The 20,956-nt window shown below is 40.6% G+C and overlaps 1 protein-coding gene across 1 annotated transcript in view; it reads left to right on the forward strand.

The window, feature by feature from the left end:
* Positions 1 to 20,956, forward strand: part of APP (amyloid beta precursor protein) — a 312,665-nt gene that overhangs the window by 197,618 nt on the left and 94,091 nt on the right. Inside the window, 4 exon segments of the mRNA XM_070367423.1 lie at positions 5,547 to 5,680; positions 15,468 to 15,542; positions 16,928 to 16,961; positions 16,964 to 17,085. Coding sequence (XP_070223524.1) covers positions 5,547 to 5,680; positions 15,468 to 15,542; positions 16,928 to 16,961; positions 16,964 to 17,085 — 365 coding nt within the window.

Raw genomic sequence — 20,956 nt, forward strand, 5'->3', positions numbered from 1 at the left:
GCTCTGTATGTGGGCATTGGCGGTACCTTCCATGAGAACCCCTCACCACTTCCCTGCTAACTTTCCAAGCCATCCTCATCTTCATCTTTTATTAATACTCTTGAAAGATCACCTTCTGCTTTGTCCCTTAGCAGACAAAACAGTCCTTTTATTATTTATTTATTTTTGATGTGAACCATTTCTTAAGATCTTTATTGGATTTTTTTTTACAATATTGCTTCTGTTTTATGTTGTGTTTTTTTTGGCCCCAGGGCATGTGGGATCTTACCTCCCCAACCAGGAATCGAACCCACACCCACAGCATTGCAAGGTGACGTCTTAACCACTGAACCACCAGCAAAGTCCCTGAAATGATCCTCTTAGAACACATCACATCAGTCTTCTCTCCTCCAGACAACCCCCGTGGGCTTCTCACAGTCCTTACCGTGGCTTCAAGGCCCTTCATAGTCTGTCGCCTTTTCCTTTCGCCCTGTCTCACTTGCTTCCTCGCTTCTGGTCACACAGACCTTGCTCCTCTTGGGATTTGCCAGGCACACTCACCTCCAAAGGCCTTTGCGCTAGTTTCTTCATCAGCCTGTTCTTCCAGCAGGTAACTCGGAAATAAGACTTCAGTTCAGCTCTTCGTGTAAACCTCACCTTGTGAATTAGGCCGAGCCTGGCCGCCTACTTACTGCTGCAGTCTCCCCCCACCTTCCTGGCACTCCTATTTTTCCTTAACCCTGCTCTTGTTTCTTTGTCTTCACAATACAGATCACATTGTAACAATGTGATTTACTGTTGTCTTGGTGTGTGTACAGTGCTGTTTGTTTCTCTCACTAGAATGTAACTCCACCAGGAAACCGGTCTTTGTTTCACTCACTGGTTTCTGCCATGGGTTTTAGGGGCTGTAATATTTGTTGATTTGTTGAGTGGAGGAATAAAGAAATGAACAGGCACACACTCGAGACGGCGGAGTCTACATCCCAGCCGCTATGCAGCTTCTCAGATACCTCTAACCTCCCAGGGTTGCAAAAAAGAAAAACAACAGGAACCTTCTTGAAAGCATTACTCACCCAGAATGCCACTGAATTCTTGGAAGCAGGATGTTTCAGACTGTGGCAGTCACATGCTATGAATCGAAACTGCATTTCTGTTTCGTGTTTTTATTTGGTATTACTTTAGACACCCATTCTTAGTATTAAAAGGAATACAACTATATTCTATGAAGCTGTGATGAGACTAGACTAAGAAAAGCAATATGAAGGTCCCTTAAAAGTTAAATGCCTATGCACATGATTGAGTGGGCTGCTAATGATTTGGCAGCTGGAAGTCATAAGTTAGAGCTGAAGATGGTTAAGGCTGATTTTCCGCAGAAGGGCGAATAGACCGAGTGGGCATGCTTGCAGGAGGCACGAAGGAGCGTGAACAGAGACCACAGGCTAAAAGTCATTCAGATTCAAGCTCAAGGAGCTCTCTCTCCTGACCTCTGTTTATCATAGCCCTACTGCTGCTGCTGAAGGCTGGTTGGAGGTCATCCACCAGATAGTATTCAGAGCAGGAAACTATTTGTTACAAAATAGGCTAGCGGTTATCATAACAAAGCATATCTTTTGCCAATACAGGTTGTTCATTAACAAACCAAACCTTTCCCAGTTCCCCAGACATGTCGATGGATTAGCCCCTTACTGCTTAAATATTAACTTTATAGCCTCTTTATGGTTTACCCAATCCTGAATTCAGACTTACTTGTGTGTGTCTAGGGATGTGAGTAAGTTGTTGATAGTCTTTCCTTTCTACACAATAAACGTGTAACAGGCTAATGTTTTTTTCCTCCCCACCCATTAAATGAGAACACAGTAAAGTCCGTAGCACAGTAGACACTAATGAATGGAGGATATTATTATTTGGCCAACCTGGAAATCTGAGCCTGTATCACAGTTTTTAAGGAATCTCAGAGGTCTCTGAACAGGATAACTGCTTTATGTTTTTTGTTTTTTAAAAAATGCAACAAAAATAAACTCTCCAGTTAGTTTCTATTTTCTAAAGTGGTTTAAGTGACCAGTGGTATACAGCTTCCTGTTCCCCTGTGGCCTGGAACATTCCTGACATTCCTTGATGTTCCTTCCCCCAAAGGAAGCACCTTGAAAGGGTAGGGGCAGTAGGGCACAGGCTTTCCTGCCCCTGCCTGCCATGCTTCTTATCATCTCTCTGTTCTACCATGGACTCAATCACAAAATAATGGCCAGTCCTGGTGTGACCATGTCTGTAGGATGTAGGAAAATTAAGGACATAGATGCTGAGCTCTCTGAACAAACTTGCAACATTTTCCCCTTTCTCCTCACCAGCTGCAGGGCGGTCATAACAGTATACTACATTTATTTTAAAATATGAAGATGTATCATTCATCTCTCCTTGACTAGACAGTGATCTGATTTCTGATTGGTGTGAGTACAGGAAATTTTCAATGACTTACACCAATTGAGATAGAGGGCAAGTGTGAATGACTAAGAAGTTTGAATTAAAAATTAAAAGAAAGAATTCTCTGGTGGTCCCATGGTTAGGACTCTGAGCTTCCACTTCAGGGATCACAGGTTCAGTTCCTGATTGGGGAACTAAGATCCCACATGCCACAGCATGGCCAAAAAATTAAAAAGAAAAGGAAAGAAAGACAGCTTCTCTTAAAGTCTTCAACCAAAGGAAGCATCAGGGGCCAGCAACAAGGATTTACTGAGAAAGATTCCTCAATTAAATGAAATACATTTGTAATAAAAGATTTGTATTTACTTCCTTGTTCCCAAAATTTGTTTTAGTACTTTAAATATTTTTCATCCTGTTAATATAACTTGCTTGCTGATTTCTTCATTATTCTTTAATTCTTAATATTACAATGCTACATTTCAACTTAGGCTAATAAGATTACAGTGGATTCAGATTGTAGTGTTTCTCTCTTTCCATAAAACAGTAGATCTGCAAATTATAAGAGCTGGAGAAAACCATAAGTTACTTCCTACTTGTAACTTTTACAATTTCAGTTTTCCAAACAGGGTGCCATGCTATGGTTACAGCACATTACAACTGTTGGCTATCTTGATCTGTGAATATGACCCTAAACCTTTATACATTTTCATTTATCCAAAATGTAAAATACAGTTAGCCTAATTATAGCATTCTGCCAGATTATACTATGCCAAAAGAACTTTAATTTGTTCTCATTTGCTGTCAGCAAAGATGAGAAAATGATTAAAACCTTGGGAAAAATGCTAAATACTACTTCCATGTCAGGTGGGGACATGACATGCATATCAATATATGCATATTGCATATTGATTTGCTTAAGTTGATGCAGAAAAACATGTACCTTTGTTTTTAAGCCAAAAAAACTTAATTGAAAATTATTTCTCAGTCTTAAAAATTAGGATACATTTTTAGTAATTTCAGCCTTTTATGCAAATCATACTGAAGATTTTTTAGAAAAGTACATATTTTTTTTCCTCTCCATGGTACCTCATGGTCCTATGTGTAATTCATTTTCAGTAGATGTGAAATAAAAGTAGCTGGTTCTTCCCGTGGTTAGGATAAGTGCTAAGATTTGAATTAGGATAGAACAGTGAGCAAAGGAGAAGGGCAGGGTGCTAACGTGAATGAAGCGCCCTGTGTACCACCCTTTCTGTGGAGTGACAGACACGTGGGGCGGCATCTCATTTTCCCAGCACTCCTAATAAGTTGGCATGTTGTCACCACTGGATAGATGAATAAACTGGAACATGGAGTGCTTAAGTCACTTGCCCTGGGTCACAGCTCATCTAAGAAAGACTGAATCAAGCTGTGATTGAAACCATGGTGTGCCCGATTACACAGTTGGTGTTCTTTTCCTCCTTTTTTCCTTTTTGCGGCTGAATACATACTCCCTTGTCTATTACACAGAAGATGGGGGCTGATGTCTTTCAATACATATACCCTCTGCCAATTTCAGACCAGTCAACTCAAAAATCCCCTGGTATTTTGGGGAAAAAAAATTTCAGTAATATGCCCTGCCTCCTTCCTTCCACTTCAGAAAAACATCTGGATTGACAACTAAACTGCTTTTATTTTTTTTAGAAAAGAATTATTACACAGTGATTGAAGTAGAAGGAAAGAAATAAGAATGAATAGTTCTCTCTTTAAGATTAGATTCATTATTTAATTACATAACAAGAAAGCGTTCTTGTTTTAGAGCCTTTAGATGGGAACATTCCAGATGTTTTTTTTCCCCTTGCTGTTCAGTCATGGACTTCTGTCTGACTCTTTGAAACCCCATGAAGCACTCCAGGCTTCCCTGTTCTCCACTATCTCCCCGAGTTTGCTCAAACTCATGTCCATTGAGTTGGTGATACCAACCAACCATCTCATCTTCTGCCCCCGCTTCTCCTTTTGCCTTCAATCTTCCAAACATGTGTAAAAGATACTTATCTTACTGTTTAGCTTCAAAATGAGCTAGCAATTAATTCTTCTCACTTAAGTTCTTTTTGTAATATTAGATCTCAAATATAATAATAAAGTAATCAGGTAAGGTTAGCAAAGAAGAATACTTAGATTGGTGATGGTTGACTAATCTTTTGAATAAAACACTTAAATTGATTTGGCTTGAGAATATAGTGAAAACACCTAATTTCATTTTTTGGGTTGAACATGCTTTCTTCTTTAAATCAAAATCTTGTTTTCTTTTCATGTTGGGTTTTTTTTTTAATAGGCTCATAAATGCTCTGAATTCTCACTAGTCATTACTGATCTTTTGTAAAACTGCTGGTATAGGCATTATAATTTACTCGGCTCATGAACTTCAGACATCTTTGCTTTATAGTACATACACTCTTCAATTTTATGGGTATTTATTTTTCTACATAATATAGCAGTATGTGTTGCAATTCAGGAATATCCCTCAGCAGTCTTAGTGGAATTCAAAATAGAAATCAGTTTCCTTTTGACAACTGCTGTAATGAATTGGTTGACTACTGCCAAATTGTGAAGATAGAAAGCTCCTTTTGTGATTTCAAAAATGAACGTATTGACATTTATGAATTTTTCAGTAATGTTTCAGATACTTTCTGACCAGATATCTAAAATCCAGTGTAGGATTTTCTTCATTCTGAGGTGCAGTTATTCTGCAGTATGCTGATTTTGAGATTTCCTTGCCCTTTTCAGAAATCTTAAGGTGTGATGTTGATACCACCATTTACTTTCAGGATTACAAACATTACTGTCTCAAAACATAGGGATCTGATGCAGCATATCTGTGTTAAACAACTGTTTTTGCTCTATGCATGCTTGTTTTGCAGGGAATTTTAAAGATATTAAAATCACAAAAAAGAACTATTTTCCAGATTTTCCTTCACCTTATTCTTAAAAGGGGTGAAAGACACCCATACTGTGCTGCAAAATGTCTCATGGTCTTTTAAACGGCATTAACATCTTGTTCGTGCTTCTTTACTAAATTCTTTGTTCTGGAACAATCAGAAAATAAGGTTTTCTTTTGAAATGACTGGATGTTCTGTCACTCTCCTTAAACCTTCTTTCCTTCTGTGTTATAGTTCCTACAACAGCAGCGAGCACCCCTGACGCCGTTGACAAGTATCTTGAGACTCCTGGAGATGAGAATGAACACGCCCATTTCCAGAAAGCCAAGGAGAGGCTGGAGGCCAAGCACCGCGAGAGGATGTCCCAGGTACATGTGGCTCTCCATCCTTTAGCCCTACCACACTGGGAAATCTGGATTTGCCCCGTCTCTGTCTCGCCAGGGGCCCTGTGACTAACGAATGCCAAGGGGTCAGTGGTGGTTGTTCTTTAGTCGCTGAATTATGTCCAATTCTTTGCAACCCCGTGGATTGTAGCCCACCAGCCTCCTTCTGTCCATGGGATTTCCCAGGCAAGAATACTGGGTTGCCATTTCCTTCTCCAAGTGAACTTCCTGACCCAGAGATCAAACCCTTGTCTCATGCATTGACAGGTAGATTCTTTACCACTGAGCCACCAGGGAAGCCCCCTGGGGTAAGGGCCTTTAATTTGATCCAGATCTTAAAGACATAATATTTTAAGTGTTTCCTATAAGGGCACTGATTTGGGGGTTTTTTGCATTGTCCTTGAACTTGCCACCTAGGAAAGATCTTGGTATAGCACTATAGTAAAATTTTGTTGGCACAAATTAAGTTGTATGTACATCTTTCTTGATGGTTTTGTCATTCTGTGTTTAGGGTGGTCCTATAACCATGATGTCCTAAATTTAAATCCCTTAAAATGTTCTTTAGCAAAGATGAATATTTTCATATGAAATAAACTTTGAGCCTAACATTTCTTACAGAGTTAATTCATAAGACTATAGGAGCTTAAAACCAAAGTACATCATAATGATCTAGTCCCATTAGTCATCTAGTCCTATAAATGATAGATAATGCAATAAAGGTTCAAGAGTTTGGCTTCTCAGAGAGACATTTGGAACCCAAGCGTATCTTGCTCCTGGTACAATGCTTTTTTCACTACACTGGCCTGAAAACCCTGGTTTTTTAAAATCGTGCATGTGTGCTCAGTTCAGTTCAGTCATTCAGTTGTGTCCAACTCTTTGCAGCCCCAGGGACTGCAGCATGCCAGGCTTCCCTGTCCATCACCAACTCCCGGAGCTTGCTTGAACTCATGTCCATTGAGTAGGTGATGCCATCCAACCATCTCATCCTCTGTCATCCCCATCTCCTCCTGCCTTCAATCTTTCCTAGCATCAGAGTCTTTTCTAATGAGGCAGTTCTTCCCATCAGCTGGCCAAAGTGTTGGAGCTTCAGCTTCAGTATCAGTTCTTCCAATGAATATTCAGGACTGATTTCCTTTAGGATGGACTGGTTGGATCTCCATAAGTCCAAGGGACTCTCAAGAGTCTTCTCTAACACCACAGTTCAAAAGCATGAATTCTTCGGTGCTCAGCTTTCTTTGTAGTACAACTCTCACATCCATACATGACTATTGGAAAAACCATAGCTTTGACTTTGTCGGCAAAGTAATGTCTTTGCTTTTTAATATGCTGTCTAGGTTGGTCATAGATTTCTTCCAAGGAGCAAGCGTCTTTTAATTTCATGGCTGCGGTCACCATCTGCAGTGATTTTGATGGTGGTTTAGTCACTAAGTCGTGTCTGACTTTTGCAACCCCATGGAATGTAACCTGCCAGGCTCCTCTGTCCTTGGGATTCTCCAGGGAAGAATACTGGAGTGGGTTGCCATTTCCTTCTCCAGGGGATCTTCCTGATCAAGGAATCGAACCCAGGTTTCCTGCATTGCAGGCAGATTTTCACTGACTGAGCTATGAAGGAAGCCCCAAAAATGTGATTTAGAAGCCCTAAAAATAAAGCCTCTCACTGTTTCCATTATTTCCCCATCTATTTGCCATGAAGTGATGGGGCTGGATGTCATAATCTTAGTTTTTTTTAAATGTTGAGTTTTTAACCAATGTTTTTGCTCTCTTCTTTCATTTTCATCAAGGGGCTCTTTAGTTCCTCTTTGCTTTCTCTCATAAGATTGGTGTCATCTGCGTATCTGAGGTTATTGATATTTCTCCCGACAATCTTGATTCCAGCTTGTGCTTCATCCAGCCTGGCATTTTGCATGATGTACCCTGCATGTAAGTTAAATAACCAGGGTGATAATATATAGCTTTGATGTACTCCTCTCCCAGTTTGGAAGAGTCTGTTGTTCCATGTCCAGTTCTAACTGTTGCTTCTTGACTTGCATACAGATTTCTCAGGAGGCAGATAAGGTGGTCTGGTATTCCCATCTCTTGAAGAATTTTGCACAGTTTGTTGTGATCCACACAGTCAAAGGCTTTGGCATAGTCAATAAAGCAGAAATAAATGTTTTTCTGAAACTCCCTTGCTTTTTTCGATGATCCAGCGTATGTTGGCAATTTGATCTCTGGTTCCTCTGCCTTTTCTAAACCCAGCTTGAACATCTGGACGTTCACGGTTCTTCATGTACTGTTGAAACCTGGCTTGGAGAATTTTGAGCATTATTTTGCTAGCATGTAAGATGAGTACAATTGTGCGGTAGTTTGAACATTCTTTGGCATTGCCTTTGTTTGGGATTGGAATGAAAACTGACCTTTTCCAGTCCTGTGGCCACTGCTGAGTTTTCCAAATTTGCTGGCATATTGAGTGCAGCAGTTTAATAGCATCATATTTCAGGATTTGAAATAGCTCAATTCCATCACCTCCATTAGCTTTGTTAGTGATGCCTCCTAAGGCCCACCTGATTTCACATTTCAGGATGTCTGGCATGTATGCTCAGTTGCATCTAACTCTTTTTCAACCCAATGGACTGTAGCCTGCCAGGCTCCTCTGTCCATGGGATTTCACAGGCAAGAATACTGGAAAATTGCCATTAAAAAAAAAAAAAAAAGTTTTTTAAAAATCGCGTTGTTTCTAAAACAAAACAAATTAAAAATTCATATCCAAAACAGCTAATTCATATGTGGTGGTAGTCTAGTTGCTAAGTCATGTCTGCCTCTTGCGACCCCGTAGGCATTAGCCTGCCAGGCTGCTCTGCCCATGGGATTCTCCAGGCAAGAATACTGGAGTGGGTTGCCATTTCCTCCTGTAGAATTTGTATGTAGTAATACCAACCACAAATTAAGGTATGCCTGCTACCAGGTGCTGGATATTGCATTGAAAGTGAAAGTGTTGGTTGCAATCCATGGACTGCAGCCCTCCAGGTTTCTCTGTCCATGGAATTCTCCAGGGGATCTTCTCAACCCAGAGACTGAACCCAGGTCTTCTGCATTGCTTTCAGATTCTTAACCTTCTGAGCAGTTAGAGGTAGATAATACTGAGGATTTTAGCCCTTTCTAGATTCTTCAGTCATTAAACAAATATGTGTCCATCACTTACTTCCAATCACCTTTCCAACTTGTAGTCTGTATGAAGAAATAATAGGAAAAGTTATATTTAAGAAACATACATGAGTGAATGAAGAAAGATCTCAGGTTAAAGTCAACCACACTTTTTTGGTGTTAATATTTTGTAAATATCAGAAGATGTGACTGATTTTTGTCATGTTAAGCACATATACTTCAAAGTTCTCTTGATAAACACTGAACAAGATTCATGAACCTGGCATAAATTTTGTAAGATCATAATCTGTCTTTAGTAGAGGACATTGGTCATACCTTTTTAGTTTTCTGGTGATTTGACATCTGAGGCCTTCCTAATCCCAGGGAGATTGTCCCTCCCAGGGCTGGCCACTTCCTAGGGTTAGCAGATGACTGGCCTGCAAGGGCTCCTTTCATAATCACAGCCACCAATCCAAAGGCCGTACCCCTCAGCTACCCTCTTTACAGTCTCTTACACTTCAGTCCACTATCACCTGCCCTTCCCACCCCAAGGCTAAGTATCAGACAATGCGGGACAGCCCCCGTACCCCAGCGCCCATCCAGAGTATTCACACTAGCCAGTTTTATACCCATTAAGCCTGCCTACCCTGCCTTGCACATTTCTTCCCACAAAAGCCACAGTGAAGGTTCCTCCCACAGTTTTCCTTCACTCCCTTTGCCTGCTGACCTCCCTGGTGCTTTTCTGTGTCACCCTCAACCCCCCTGACCCTCTGCCACATGGCATGACATGTCACCTCCTCTTGGGAACTGTGACTTAAAGTTTTTTCAGTGGCAGTGGTCTTCTCCTCTGTTGGCTTCACCTACCTAAATAAAAATAAAACCTGTATTTAACCATAGAACTTCTAATGTGTCTGGAAAGACACTTTTTTTTTTTAATGAGTCATCAGAGTATTTGGAACTACTTAGGAATAATAACATTGAAGAAGGAAATGGCACCCCACTCCAGTGTTCTTGCCTGGAGAATCCCAGGGATCGGGGAGCCTGGTGGGCTGCCGTCTATGGTGTCGCACAGAGTTGGACATGACTGAAGTGACTTAGCAGCAGCAGCAGGAATAATAACATTAAAGGAAAAACCCCATAATTACAGTACTTGGGCTCTAGAGTATAAGGTGCAGGTATAGTTGTTGCCTATGATGAAAACTTAAAAGCAAATTGAACTAGAAAGGTAGCTAGGGATTTCCATGGTGCTTTAATGGTTAAGACTCTGAACTTCCACTGTGAAGGGTGTGGGTTTGATCCTGGTCAAGGAACTAAGATCCCACATGCTGTGCAGCTCAGCCAAAAAATAAGTAAAAGTAAAAAAAAATAAACTAGAAAGCTAGCTAGAGTGGAATAGTGAGGTTTCACCTGAAGCCAGTTCTTCTGAATAATAGGATTTTCTTTAGGAAAGATACAAACAATATAGAATCACAATTAAGAACGATGAGTATCACCCGCCACACTTGTTGCCACAGAAAAGACATCTTTGAAACTTCAGTCCGGTCTCATTGCTTGTTTGTGAAGCTTTTAGGACCTTCTTATTGCCCTCAGGATCCACTTATGAGAGAATGGGGCCCCCAAAAAGAATGATAAAAAAATAAACACTGAATGCACGGCTTGGCATTTCCAGTGCCTGCCCAGGCACCCCAACCCCCTGCACCCCAACTCCAGCCTTCTGTACTTCCTCTCCTACCTCAACTGCCAACATCCTCGTATAGGCAGCCTTAAACCACTCTGCTCAACACACGTTCAGCTCATCGTGGACTTCTCTTTGGTCTCAGCGTTGAACTCTGGAAAGGAACCAACTCTTCTTCACGTGAACGCTTCTCAGTCATTGCTCACAGTCACATAGTCCTCAGAGTGGGACAAAGTCATTCCTCTTTGTATTTAATTAAATATTTTGCTTGCCAGTTTTATTCCTCCAGGTGGATTATAATTGTTCAGTCCCTATACATGTGTATAAGGTGCCTTCCTAACCTTACACTTCTATCTTGAACCCACCTAATCACTATTTTTTTAAAGAAAAGACAGATTCTGAATTCTTCTCAGTATTTATTGGTCATTTTGATTCTATGAATTAAACGGATGTCAAATATTCTTTTCAGATACTATAGATCTCTCCAGAAGAGTAACTTCATTTCAGTTTAGCACACCTGTTTAAGCCATGACTTCGTTCATATATGTTTTGATGGACTTTCTTTGTCTTCTAGTCATTACCCATATCTGAGATAATTTAAAGAATGTTATCCTGGAGCAGAGAATGTTGTCTGTTACATCCCAGTGATCATGGAAGTATGAGATGCTTGAGATCAACATTTATCATCATAATTTAATGTACTGAATTCTGGGCACTGTTTGACTTTGAACTTGCCTGCCTCCTAAATCTCTCTGTATTAGTTGTCATTTTCTCTGCATGAAGCAGCCAAGTCTTTGAAGACCTATAAATCCAAATGATACTGATACTTCTGTGCATGCAGTGGAAAATTGCTTTATAAGACTATAGGGGGCCACTGTGCAGTCTAGATCTAGAGAATTTTTAATTTAAAAATATCATGTTTTAAAATGATTTTTATTATAGTTTTTGTTATTTGTTTTCTTACAAATACAGAGAATTTGAAGGGTTTGGGTATTTGGAGTGTTTTTGTTGTTGGGGCTCATGATAACTCTGAACTTACAGACTTTTGTTGTTTTCTGTTGTGAACGGAAAAGGGAATGGCAGCCAACTCCGGTATTTTTGCCTGGAGAATCCCATGGACAGAGGAGCTTGGTGGGCTGCAGACCATGGGGTCACAGAGAGTCAGACATGACTGAGTGACTAACACACACATGTGTTATGAATAGTATCTAGCAAATACAAGAATCCAATCATTTATTACGTATTATTTAATGGTTTTAATATATCCTTCAAATGAAGTTCTTCAAAATGGAAGTTGACCTTTCTCGACATTTGTTATTTTTAAGATAAGCATCAGTATCTTAGGAACAGCCTTTTCTCCTGTCACCAAATATAAATAAACTTAGCTCACCTGTTGGATTTGCCGTTATATCACGGCCGATTGGGCTACAGGGGACAGTAACATGGTCTTTAGAGCCACAGAGATCTCAGTTTACATCTGTCCTTCTCCATTTTTTTCCTGCCTGACTTTGAGCAGGTAACTTAACCTGGTTTGTAAAAATGGGGATGTCCATGCCTAATCTCACAGGCTGGTGTGAGGAATCAATCAAACAAAAGAGGTTTTGTAGAGCTCTCAATCCTGGAGCTGGTATTTAGCAGGTCAAGAGTGATCTGATGCATTATCAGTGAACCTCAGTGGAAACCATTTGTTCAAAAGGAGCTACTGCGCCCACTGTGTGTCTATCTTTCAGTAAGTAGGCCTAGTGTGATGGTGCAGGCACGCTATTTTATTCACAAAGGTGTAGATATTCTTCAGTTGCTCTGAGAATCAAAAATTTATTTCATTTTTATAGGAATGCTTATTTTCAATTTATTAGTTAAGTTCAGTTCAGTTCAGTCATGTCCAACTCTTTGCGACCCCATGAATCCCAGCATGCCAGGCCTCCCTGTCCATCACCATCTCCCGGAGTTCACTCAAACTCATGTCCATCAAGTCAGTGATGCCATCCAGCCATCTCACCTCTGTTGTCCCCTTCTCCTCCTGCCCCCAATCCCTCCCAGCATCAGAGTCTTTTCCAATGAGTCAACTCTTCACATGATGTGGCCAAAGTACTGGAGTTTCAGCTTTAGCATCAGTCCTTCCAGTAAACACCCAGGACTGACTTCCTTTAGAATGGACTGGTTGGATCTCTTTGCAGTCCAAGGGACTCTCAACAGTCTTCTCCAACACCACAGTTCAAAAGCATCAATTCTTCTGCACTCAGCTTTTTTCACAGTCCAACTCTCACATCCATACATGACCACTGGAAAAACCATAGCCTTGACTAGACGGACCTTTGTTGGCAAAGTAACGTCTCTGCTTTTGAATATGCTATCTAGGTTGGTCATAACTTTCCTTCCAAGGAGTAAGCGTCTTTTAATTTCCTGGCTGCAATCACCATCTGCAGTGATTTTGGAGCCCCAAAAAATAAAGTCTGACACTGTTTCCACTGTTTCCCCATCTATTTCCTATGAAGTGATGGGACCAGATGCCATGATCTTCATTTTCTGAGTATTGAGCTTCAAGCCAGCTTTCTCACTCTCCTCTTTCACTTTCATCGAGGCTTTTTTTAGCTAAGTAAGTCTCCTTAATTATTCCATGGATTCCCCTGCTCAAAGCTGAAAGTTCTGAATATTGAAAGGGAGATGGTAAATTTCAGATGTAATACAGGAAATCAGTTCTTCACATTCCAATAAAACATTTGATTTCTCTCTCAAACTAATTTTGAGATTCCTTACGTGAGGAATTCATAGTAGAATACAGCCGCCGTGAACATTCTCGAGGCAGGAAATTGAAGTATTTTTATTGCAAGGCTTATCTCATCTATAAAGTAGAAGTAGCCTTCGGTTGCCTCATCTCACAAGTGCCCTTCATTAACTTCTTGGAGCCACCGAAGTATCTGGGGGAATGTGTTTCATTCCTTCAGTATTCTGTTCTTGTTCATAGCAGCCTGGTGTCTCTCAATTTTTCTCTGAACATGCTAGATTATTTTTTATATGCTCTTCGCTTGTAATAGGGGCTTCCCTGGTGGCTCAGATGGTAAAGAATGTGCCTGCAATGCAGGAGACCTGGCTTCTGTCCCTGTGTTAGGAAGAGACCCTGAAGAAGGGAACAGCTACCCACTCCCATGTTCTGGCCTGGAGAATTCCATGGACTGTATAGTCCATGGAGTTGCCAAGAGTCAGACACAACTGAGCAACTTTCACTTGCACTTGTGATAGAAAATTCATTCCATCCTTTTTCCTCATAATTTCATGAAAGCAACATGAAGCCTGTCCTGTATTTTCTACAATGAATCAAAGCTAATAACAATAAATAATTTAAAACTGTCTTGATGATGTGATATTCTCATAGAACTTCTCTATCCATAGTTATTTATGGAACGCTTTTTTGTTGTTGTTGTTATCTTGAAGGATGTCAGGAAAAAAGACAATTCCTTAGGAATAAGTGCTTGTAAATAACAGGCTCTTACAGTACAGAAATCACTGTCTCTGCTCTGTGTATCCACCAAGTCTACAAGTACACAGCTGTCAACAGACCATTATTTTGCTTACTGCATCTTTCTTTTCTTTATCTTACCTTTCTCAGGTATGAGCTACACTTTAAAAACCCTACTTGATAGTGAGTGGTACTCTTGAAAAGGAAAAGGAAGCTGTAGGTGGTAAGAATCAAGTATCATTTTCTTTCAACAGCATCCACAGCTGCAGACTTTTCCTCTGCATTCAGATCAGTGGGTGAACTTCTCTTAGAGAAATCCCAAGTGAACATTATGGATGAGAGGAGGAAGTCTTATTTTCCTGAAAAACAGATTAGCCTGGTTACTAAATTAGTGTTACCAAGAATGCTTTCTGCTACATTCAGAACATTATAATGTGTACTGTCCTGGAACGTGTGGAGGAATCTAGAGCATTGTCTGCTGTTTATGAGCTGACTTGGCAAGCAGAAGGTTCTAATCATCCTCAGTTCTTCGGTGGGAGGCATCTTAGGATTTGTGACAACAGAAGTCTTCTTTCCTGCCTCCATTATGTACTTCTTTTTGGCACTGTGTTCACTGCTTATATACACATGCATAAAATGTTATGTATGGTTTTGTTCTCCTTTGTCCTGTTTGAAAAATATAGAATTGAGATTTTATAACTTACCTTCACCAAAGACTAAAACCAGTATACTGAATATAATGTTGGAAAACCTTGTTCAGAAAATCTACGCGTTTTATGAATCGGCATTTGTGCACATCAAATAAAATGACTTGCGGCTATTTCTCAGGAAAAGAAAAAAACCAGCTTTGTTTCAAAGAGCTATGTGCTTAGTTGCTCAGTCATGTCTGACTCTTTGCGACCCCATGGACTGTCACACGCCAGTGTCCTCTGTCCATGGGGATTCTCCAGGCAAGAATACTAGAGTGGGTAACCATGCCCTCCTCCAGGGGATCTTCCCAACCCAGGGATCAAACCCAGGTCTCCCGCATTGCAGGCCAATTCTTTACTGTCTGAGTCGCCAGGGAAGCCGTCAAAGGGCCGTGTCCTTGCAATAAATGTGTGCATGTATGTTTACTATACTGCTGTGACAAATTATTTACATCTTAGTGGGAGGTTAGATATTATTGATCTGGGGATAGAATGTGATCTTTTTTTTTTGCATATTTAAAATGTCAAGTGTATGGAACTTTCCTGGAAGTCCGGTGGTTAAGACTTCGCCTTCTGATGCAGAAGATACGGGTTTGATCCCTGGTGAGCGAGCTAAGATCCCACGTGCCTCCTGGCCAAAACATAAAACAGAAGCAACATTGTAACAAATTCAATAAAGACTTTTAAAATGTTTCACATTTTAAAAAAAATCTGTAAGAACAAATTTTTAATAAAATGCCAAATGTAGAAAAAAACAGTGATGTAGCTCATGAAATGTGTATTTGAAAGAAAAATTGATGGTTTTCAATTGATTTATTCCTTCCGTAGGTCATGAGAGAGTGGGAAGAGGCAGAACGTCAAGCAAAGAACTTGCCTAAAGCTGATAAGAAGGCAGTGATCCAGGTAAACCCATCTCATATCCACCATGGAGCAGCACATGCCCACAACCCGTGTTGATGGAGTGCCTGCACCTTTTCCAGCGTCTGCTAAAACCTCATGTGCATGATTGCTCATTATTTCTCTCAAATTCAACTGTTGCTAATCAATATCTAGTAAATCAGTTGCTTAAACCCTGCCTAATATTTGCTCCCAAACAGCTTGTTATAATTCATTTCTGTAAAAGTCATATTATTACCGAAAGCCCAATTTTTATTAATAATATAGCTTTTAGGTTGCCATAGTCTCCTGCTACTTCTTCCCCATGGCCAATTTACATGATAAATTGAATTTTTGACAGGAACTCCTCTTAACATTACCTTCAGTAAACCATGAGATTATCATGGTCATTTTCTTAAAGTTTTGAGTAAGAGAGGAGTTTTCTTAACAGGCATGTAATTCAGAGTTTCGAGAATACATATATTTATCCTGCATTATGGTTAGTCAAATCGATTTTTAGGGACCATATAAAATAATGAATTTACATTGAGAAATTATCTGGGGATGGAAAGCAGGGAAGTGAGGAGAACCCATAAAACGTGCTGAATTACTCAAAATGTTGAAATGACTGAACTCTTTGAATAGAATGAAGTATGATATCACTTTTAAAAGATTGGAACTTAGTACAGTAGCAGAATCATCTGAAGGGCTTGTTAAAACTCAGTGTTTTGTGGATGCTGCTGCCATTTTGTCACTAAGTTGTGTCTGACTCTTGGGACCCCGTGGACTGTAGCCCGCCAGGCTCTTCTGTCCATGAGATAGCCCAGACAAGAATCCTGAGTGGTTTACCATTTCCTTCTCCAGGGATCTTCCCAACTCAGGGACTGAACCCACATCTCCTGCATTGGCAGGCGGATTCCTCTTACTACTGAGCCTGTTGAGTGCATAGTTGCTCAGTCGTGTCCAACTCTTTGAGGTATCAAGGGTTGTAGCCTGCCAGGCTCCTCTGTCCATGGAATTCTCCCAGCCAGAAGACTGAAGTGGGTAGCCATTCCCTTCTCCAGGCCTTCTTCCCAATCCAGGAATTGAACCCAGGTCTCCATCTTTGCAGGCAGATTCTTTACCGTCTGAACCATCAGGGAAGGTTGGTTTACCAGAAAGGATGTTAGCTTTACCAGGAGCCATCAGGGAAGCTCACCGCGGAGCCTATTCCTTAGCTATAACTAGATGTAACATTTGCAATGCTAATTAACTTGGTGATGTTAATTAAATAATTTAAATAATTTAAAATTTAAAATAATGTAAATAAAATACTGTGTATAATTCAAGGGTAAAAAAAAAAGCCTTGAATCTGCTGCTCCATCCCATTTGTCCAGTTCCCGATTGTCACATGCCTGTGTTTGTAATGGCAGCATTTCCAGGAGAAGGTGGAGTCTCTGGAGCAGGAAGCGCCAACGAGAGGCAGCAGCTGGTGGAGACGCACATGGCCAGGGTGGAAGCCATGCTCAACGACCGCCGCCGGCTGGCCCTGGAGAACTACATCACCGCCCTGCAGGCTGTGCCCCCTCGGGTAGGCATCCCTTCACCTCTCTGGACACAGCAGACAGTAGGCGTGGGGACATGGGGACAGAAGGCCATTAGAAAGACATCAGGAGAAATGCCAAAAGCACCCTTATTCACAGGTTCAACCTCAGCCTGTTTTATCTTGAAGGTTAAAGTGTCCCAGGGCCATCTCTGCACAATAGACACAACTTTACGCAGAGGAGTCACACGGGCTTCCCAGGGACTCACAGTGTAAGACCTGATTTGAATTGTTCAGTTGTGTCCGATCCTTCTCGACCCTGTGGACTGTAATCTGCCAGCCTCCTCTGCCCATGGGATTCTTCAGGCAAGAATACTAGAGTGGGTAGCTGTGGTCTCCTCCAAGAGATCTTCCCAACCCAAGGATCAAACCTGCATCGCTTACATCTCCTGCACTGGCAGGAGGGTCCTTTACCACCTGGGAAGCCTTGGATGATGACCATTCATAGAACTGCTGAAGTCAGGGAACCACAGTATCTGGAAGGAATTTAGATGTAATCTGGTCACGTGATGTAACTGAGATCAACAAAATCCGAGATTTGGCTAGGTCATGAGGAGTTTTCATGGAATAAGAGGAACTCACATTTCCTGCTGGTAGCAGCAGCCATATTCTCCAGGGGTAAGAGCCTTATTTGGTCATGATGTCCACAGCGGAGGAGTTTATTTGTGTTCAGGGATAAATGCCCAGAAAGGCTTACCAAGCCGTGCATGCCTAGATCTCCTCAAGGAGGCTTCAAGGAGAGCTTACCTGAGATGTAAGGAACATTCTGAGCTTGAGTCTGTGTGCATTATGTCCATTTGTTCTGTCCATTACCGAGTTAGGGATTTTGAAATTCCCAACTGTGATTGTGGATTGATCCCTTTCTGATGTGATGCCCTCAGGTTTTGCTCTCTGTACTTTGAGGCTCTGGGCTTTTCATTTGTTTGTTTGTTTGGCTGCACCAGGTCTTCATTGTGGCACGAGGCATCTTGGATCTTCCTTGAGGCTTGCAAAATCTTTAGTTGCGGCATACAAACTCTTAGTGGCAGTATGTGGATCTAGCTCCCTAACCAGGGGTCAAACCCAGCCCCCTACATTGGGAGTGTGGAGTCTTAGCCACTGCACCACCATGGAAGTCCCCAGAGGCTCTGCTTTTAGGGGCATAAATATTCAGTGTTGTTACATTCTCTCTACCACCCTCCACCACAATCATTGTGAAATGGCCTCCTTTATCCATAGTCACATTGTTTGCTCTGAAATTACTGTGTCTGATATTAAGCTACTCTAGCTTTCTTTTGATTAATGTATCATCTTGTATCATTTTTCCATCCTTGAGCTTTTGTTTAGCCTATTTGTTTATATTTGAAGGGCATTTCTTGTGGGCAGCACCTACTTGGGACTTCCCCTTTAACTAAGAAGACCATTTAAATGAAATTACTGTTATGACTATGCCTAAATCTATCATCGTGCTGTTTGGTTTTAGTCCCAAGTTGTTCCTTATTCCTTTTTCTTTTTTGGCTACCTTTTGGATTAATTTAATATATTTAATGATTCTGTGTTGTATCCTTTGGTGGCTTTTAACTATAACTCTTTATTATTTTAGTCTTTGCTCAGGAATGTCTGAAAATATCTTTAGTTTACCTTTGTCTTAAAAGATATTTTTACTAGAATAGAATTCTGGGTTGAAGTTTTTCTTCAGCTGCCTTAATGATGATGCTCCATTGTCTTCTTAGTTGCATTGTTTGCAACAAAAATACTGATATCATCTTTTCTTTACTTCTCTTTAAATAATATGTCTTTTTTTTTAATCTGGCTGCTTTTAGCATATTTTCCTTTATCACTAGCTTAGAGCAATTTGATTATGTTGTAACCTGGTATATTTCAATTTGCCTTTAATCCCATTTGGCTGTTTTTCATATCATATATTATAGTTTTCACATGTAGAATGTGAATCTGGATTTTTGTTTGTTTCATGTCTTCCATATCTTTATTTAATTTTTGAACCTTTGGAATTTTTTTATCAGTTGTCAGATATTGTGACGTTCACCTTGAGAGTGCTGGGTATTTTTGGATACCTGTAACTATTCCTAATCTTCTGTTGTCCCCTTATTTTCCTGCTTTAAATCTTTCCCAGCATCAGGATCTTTTCAAATGAGTTGTCTTGTCGTATCAGGTGGCCAAAGTATTAGAACTTCAGCATCAGTCCTTCCAGTGAATACTCAGGGTTGATTTCCTTTAGGATTGACTGGTTTGATGAGAGATTGTTAGATAGTGTCACCAACTCAATGGACATGAGTTTGAGCAAACTCCAGGAGACAGTGCATGCTTCAGTCCATGGGACTGTAAAGAGCTGGACTCAACTTAGTGACTGAACAGCAAAAAAAAAAAGACTGTTTCTGAGCTTTGTTGTAGAAGGCAGTTAAATTACTTGCAAACAGAGCGATTATCAATGAAAGTTGAGTTTTTCCATCTGGATGATGGGAATAAGTACTATTTCTGACCCTGTGTGAACACCAGACACTTACCTCAAATCCTTTTGGATGATTTTTTTCCTGTGGCCTCAGTTTCCTTCACGTGTGTGAAACTAATACCCATCACTAGTCAGCTGCATCCTCATAGGGCATCCTCTCCAGATTCTCCCTCCAAACAACTCCTTCCTCTCCAGTATTCTGTCCTTTGATTGTCAGGCACCTCCATGTCTCCGGACTCCAAGTCCAAGTCTTCAGCTCTCTGGAATCTACTAGGCTCTAACTGGGTTCCCAAACCTGGAACCGTAGCCTAGAAACTCAAGGCAGTAAACATAGGCAGTCGTAGAGCTCACAGTGTTAGTTTCTAATTTCTTGGTGGTCTCTGTCCTTCACCTGATATCTGACATCTTAGAGAAATATAGTTCTAGATATTTTGTCCATTTATTGGTTGCTAGCAGGAGCAGAGTAAACGTGGTTCCCTCTACAAAATCTTGGCTGAAAGTAGAAGTCTGTATCTACATTATGTAACCAAACCAAAAAGTCACCCACTTGCATTTATTCTCCTCATTTTTATTTTTCTTTCTATACTAAGATTTAGTGCAGAAAACTCAGAGGAACCATGAAAGAGCTCCTGATACTCTTCCAGATCATGAAATAGTATTGACCTTGTTCTACCAATGACATCACTGAGATTGAGTGGCTGGTTCAGGGTGACACCATTGGTAATGGACAGGGTGGATCTGTGAATCACAGTTGACCCCTGAAGTGCCTTCCTACCAGACCAGGCTTCCTCTCAGAACAATAAGCTTTTGATGAAGAATATTCACATTAGCATTTTCATTTTCTATTCAGAAAAAAAAAAAAAAAAACTATGTCCAAGCACTGCTCAGTAAAATTGTTTAGTATGTTTGGAGAATGAGTTCCTTAATTACACTCCCTTTTTTTTTTAATAGGACTTGATTTTGAGATCTGGGTCATCAACATCATTTGCCAGAGATAGGCAGGGTGGGGGGCGTTGAGAGCAGAACCTTCATAGCTGACATTTAGTGAAGGACTGCAGCTAAAGGTCCAATTTCTGAAGTAAGATCTTTCCTAAATGGTCATTGACAGAGCTGAAAATAAAATGAGGACTGAATGGAGTCTTTAACAAACACACATTTCAGATCTTTCAGTTCAGCCCCATCAGCCATCACAGGAAAGACTGTAACAAGAGGAATGTTTGCCAAAGCTGCTTGTGTTATCAAAGGGGATAAATTCAGATTGCTCATAATTAAGCTTGCCCTGAGTCTGTTGATCACATCATGTAGGGTTAGACATGTTTATTTGAAATGAAAATTGAAAATTGGATTAAGAAGAATTGTTTTACGGTCAGAAAAATCAGATTGTCATTGATTGAACCAAGTATTCACACT

Source organism: Bos mutus, chromosome 1, assembly GCF_027580195.1.
Source record: "Bos mutus isolate GX-2022 chromosome 1, NWIPB_WYAK_1.1, whole genome shotgun sequence".
NCBI classification, from domain to species: Eukaryota; Metazoa; Chordata; class Mammalia; order Artiodactyla; family Bovidae; genus Bos; species Bos mutus.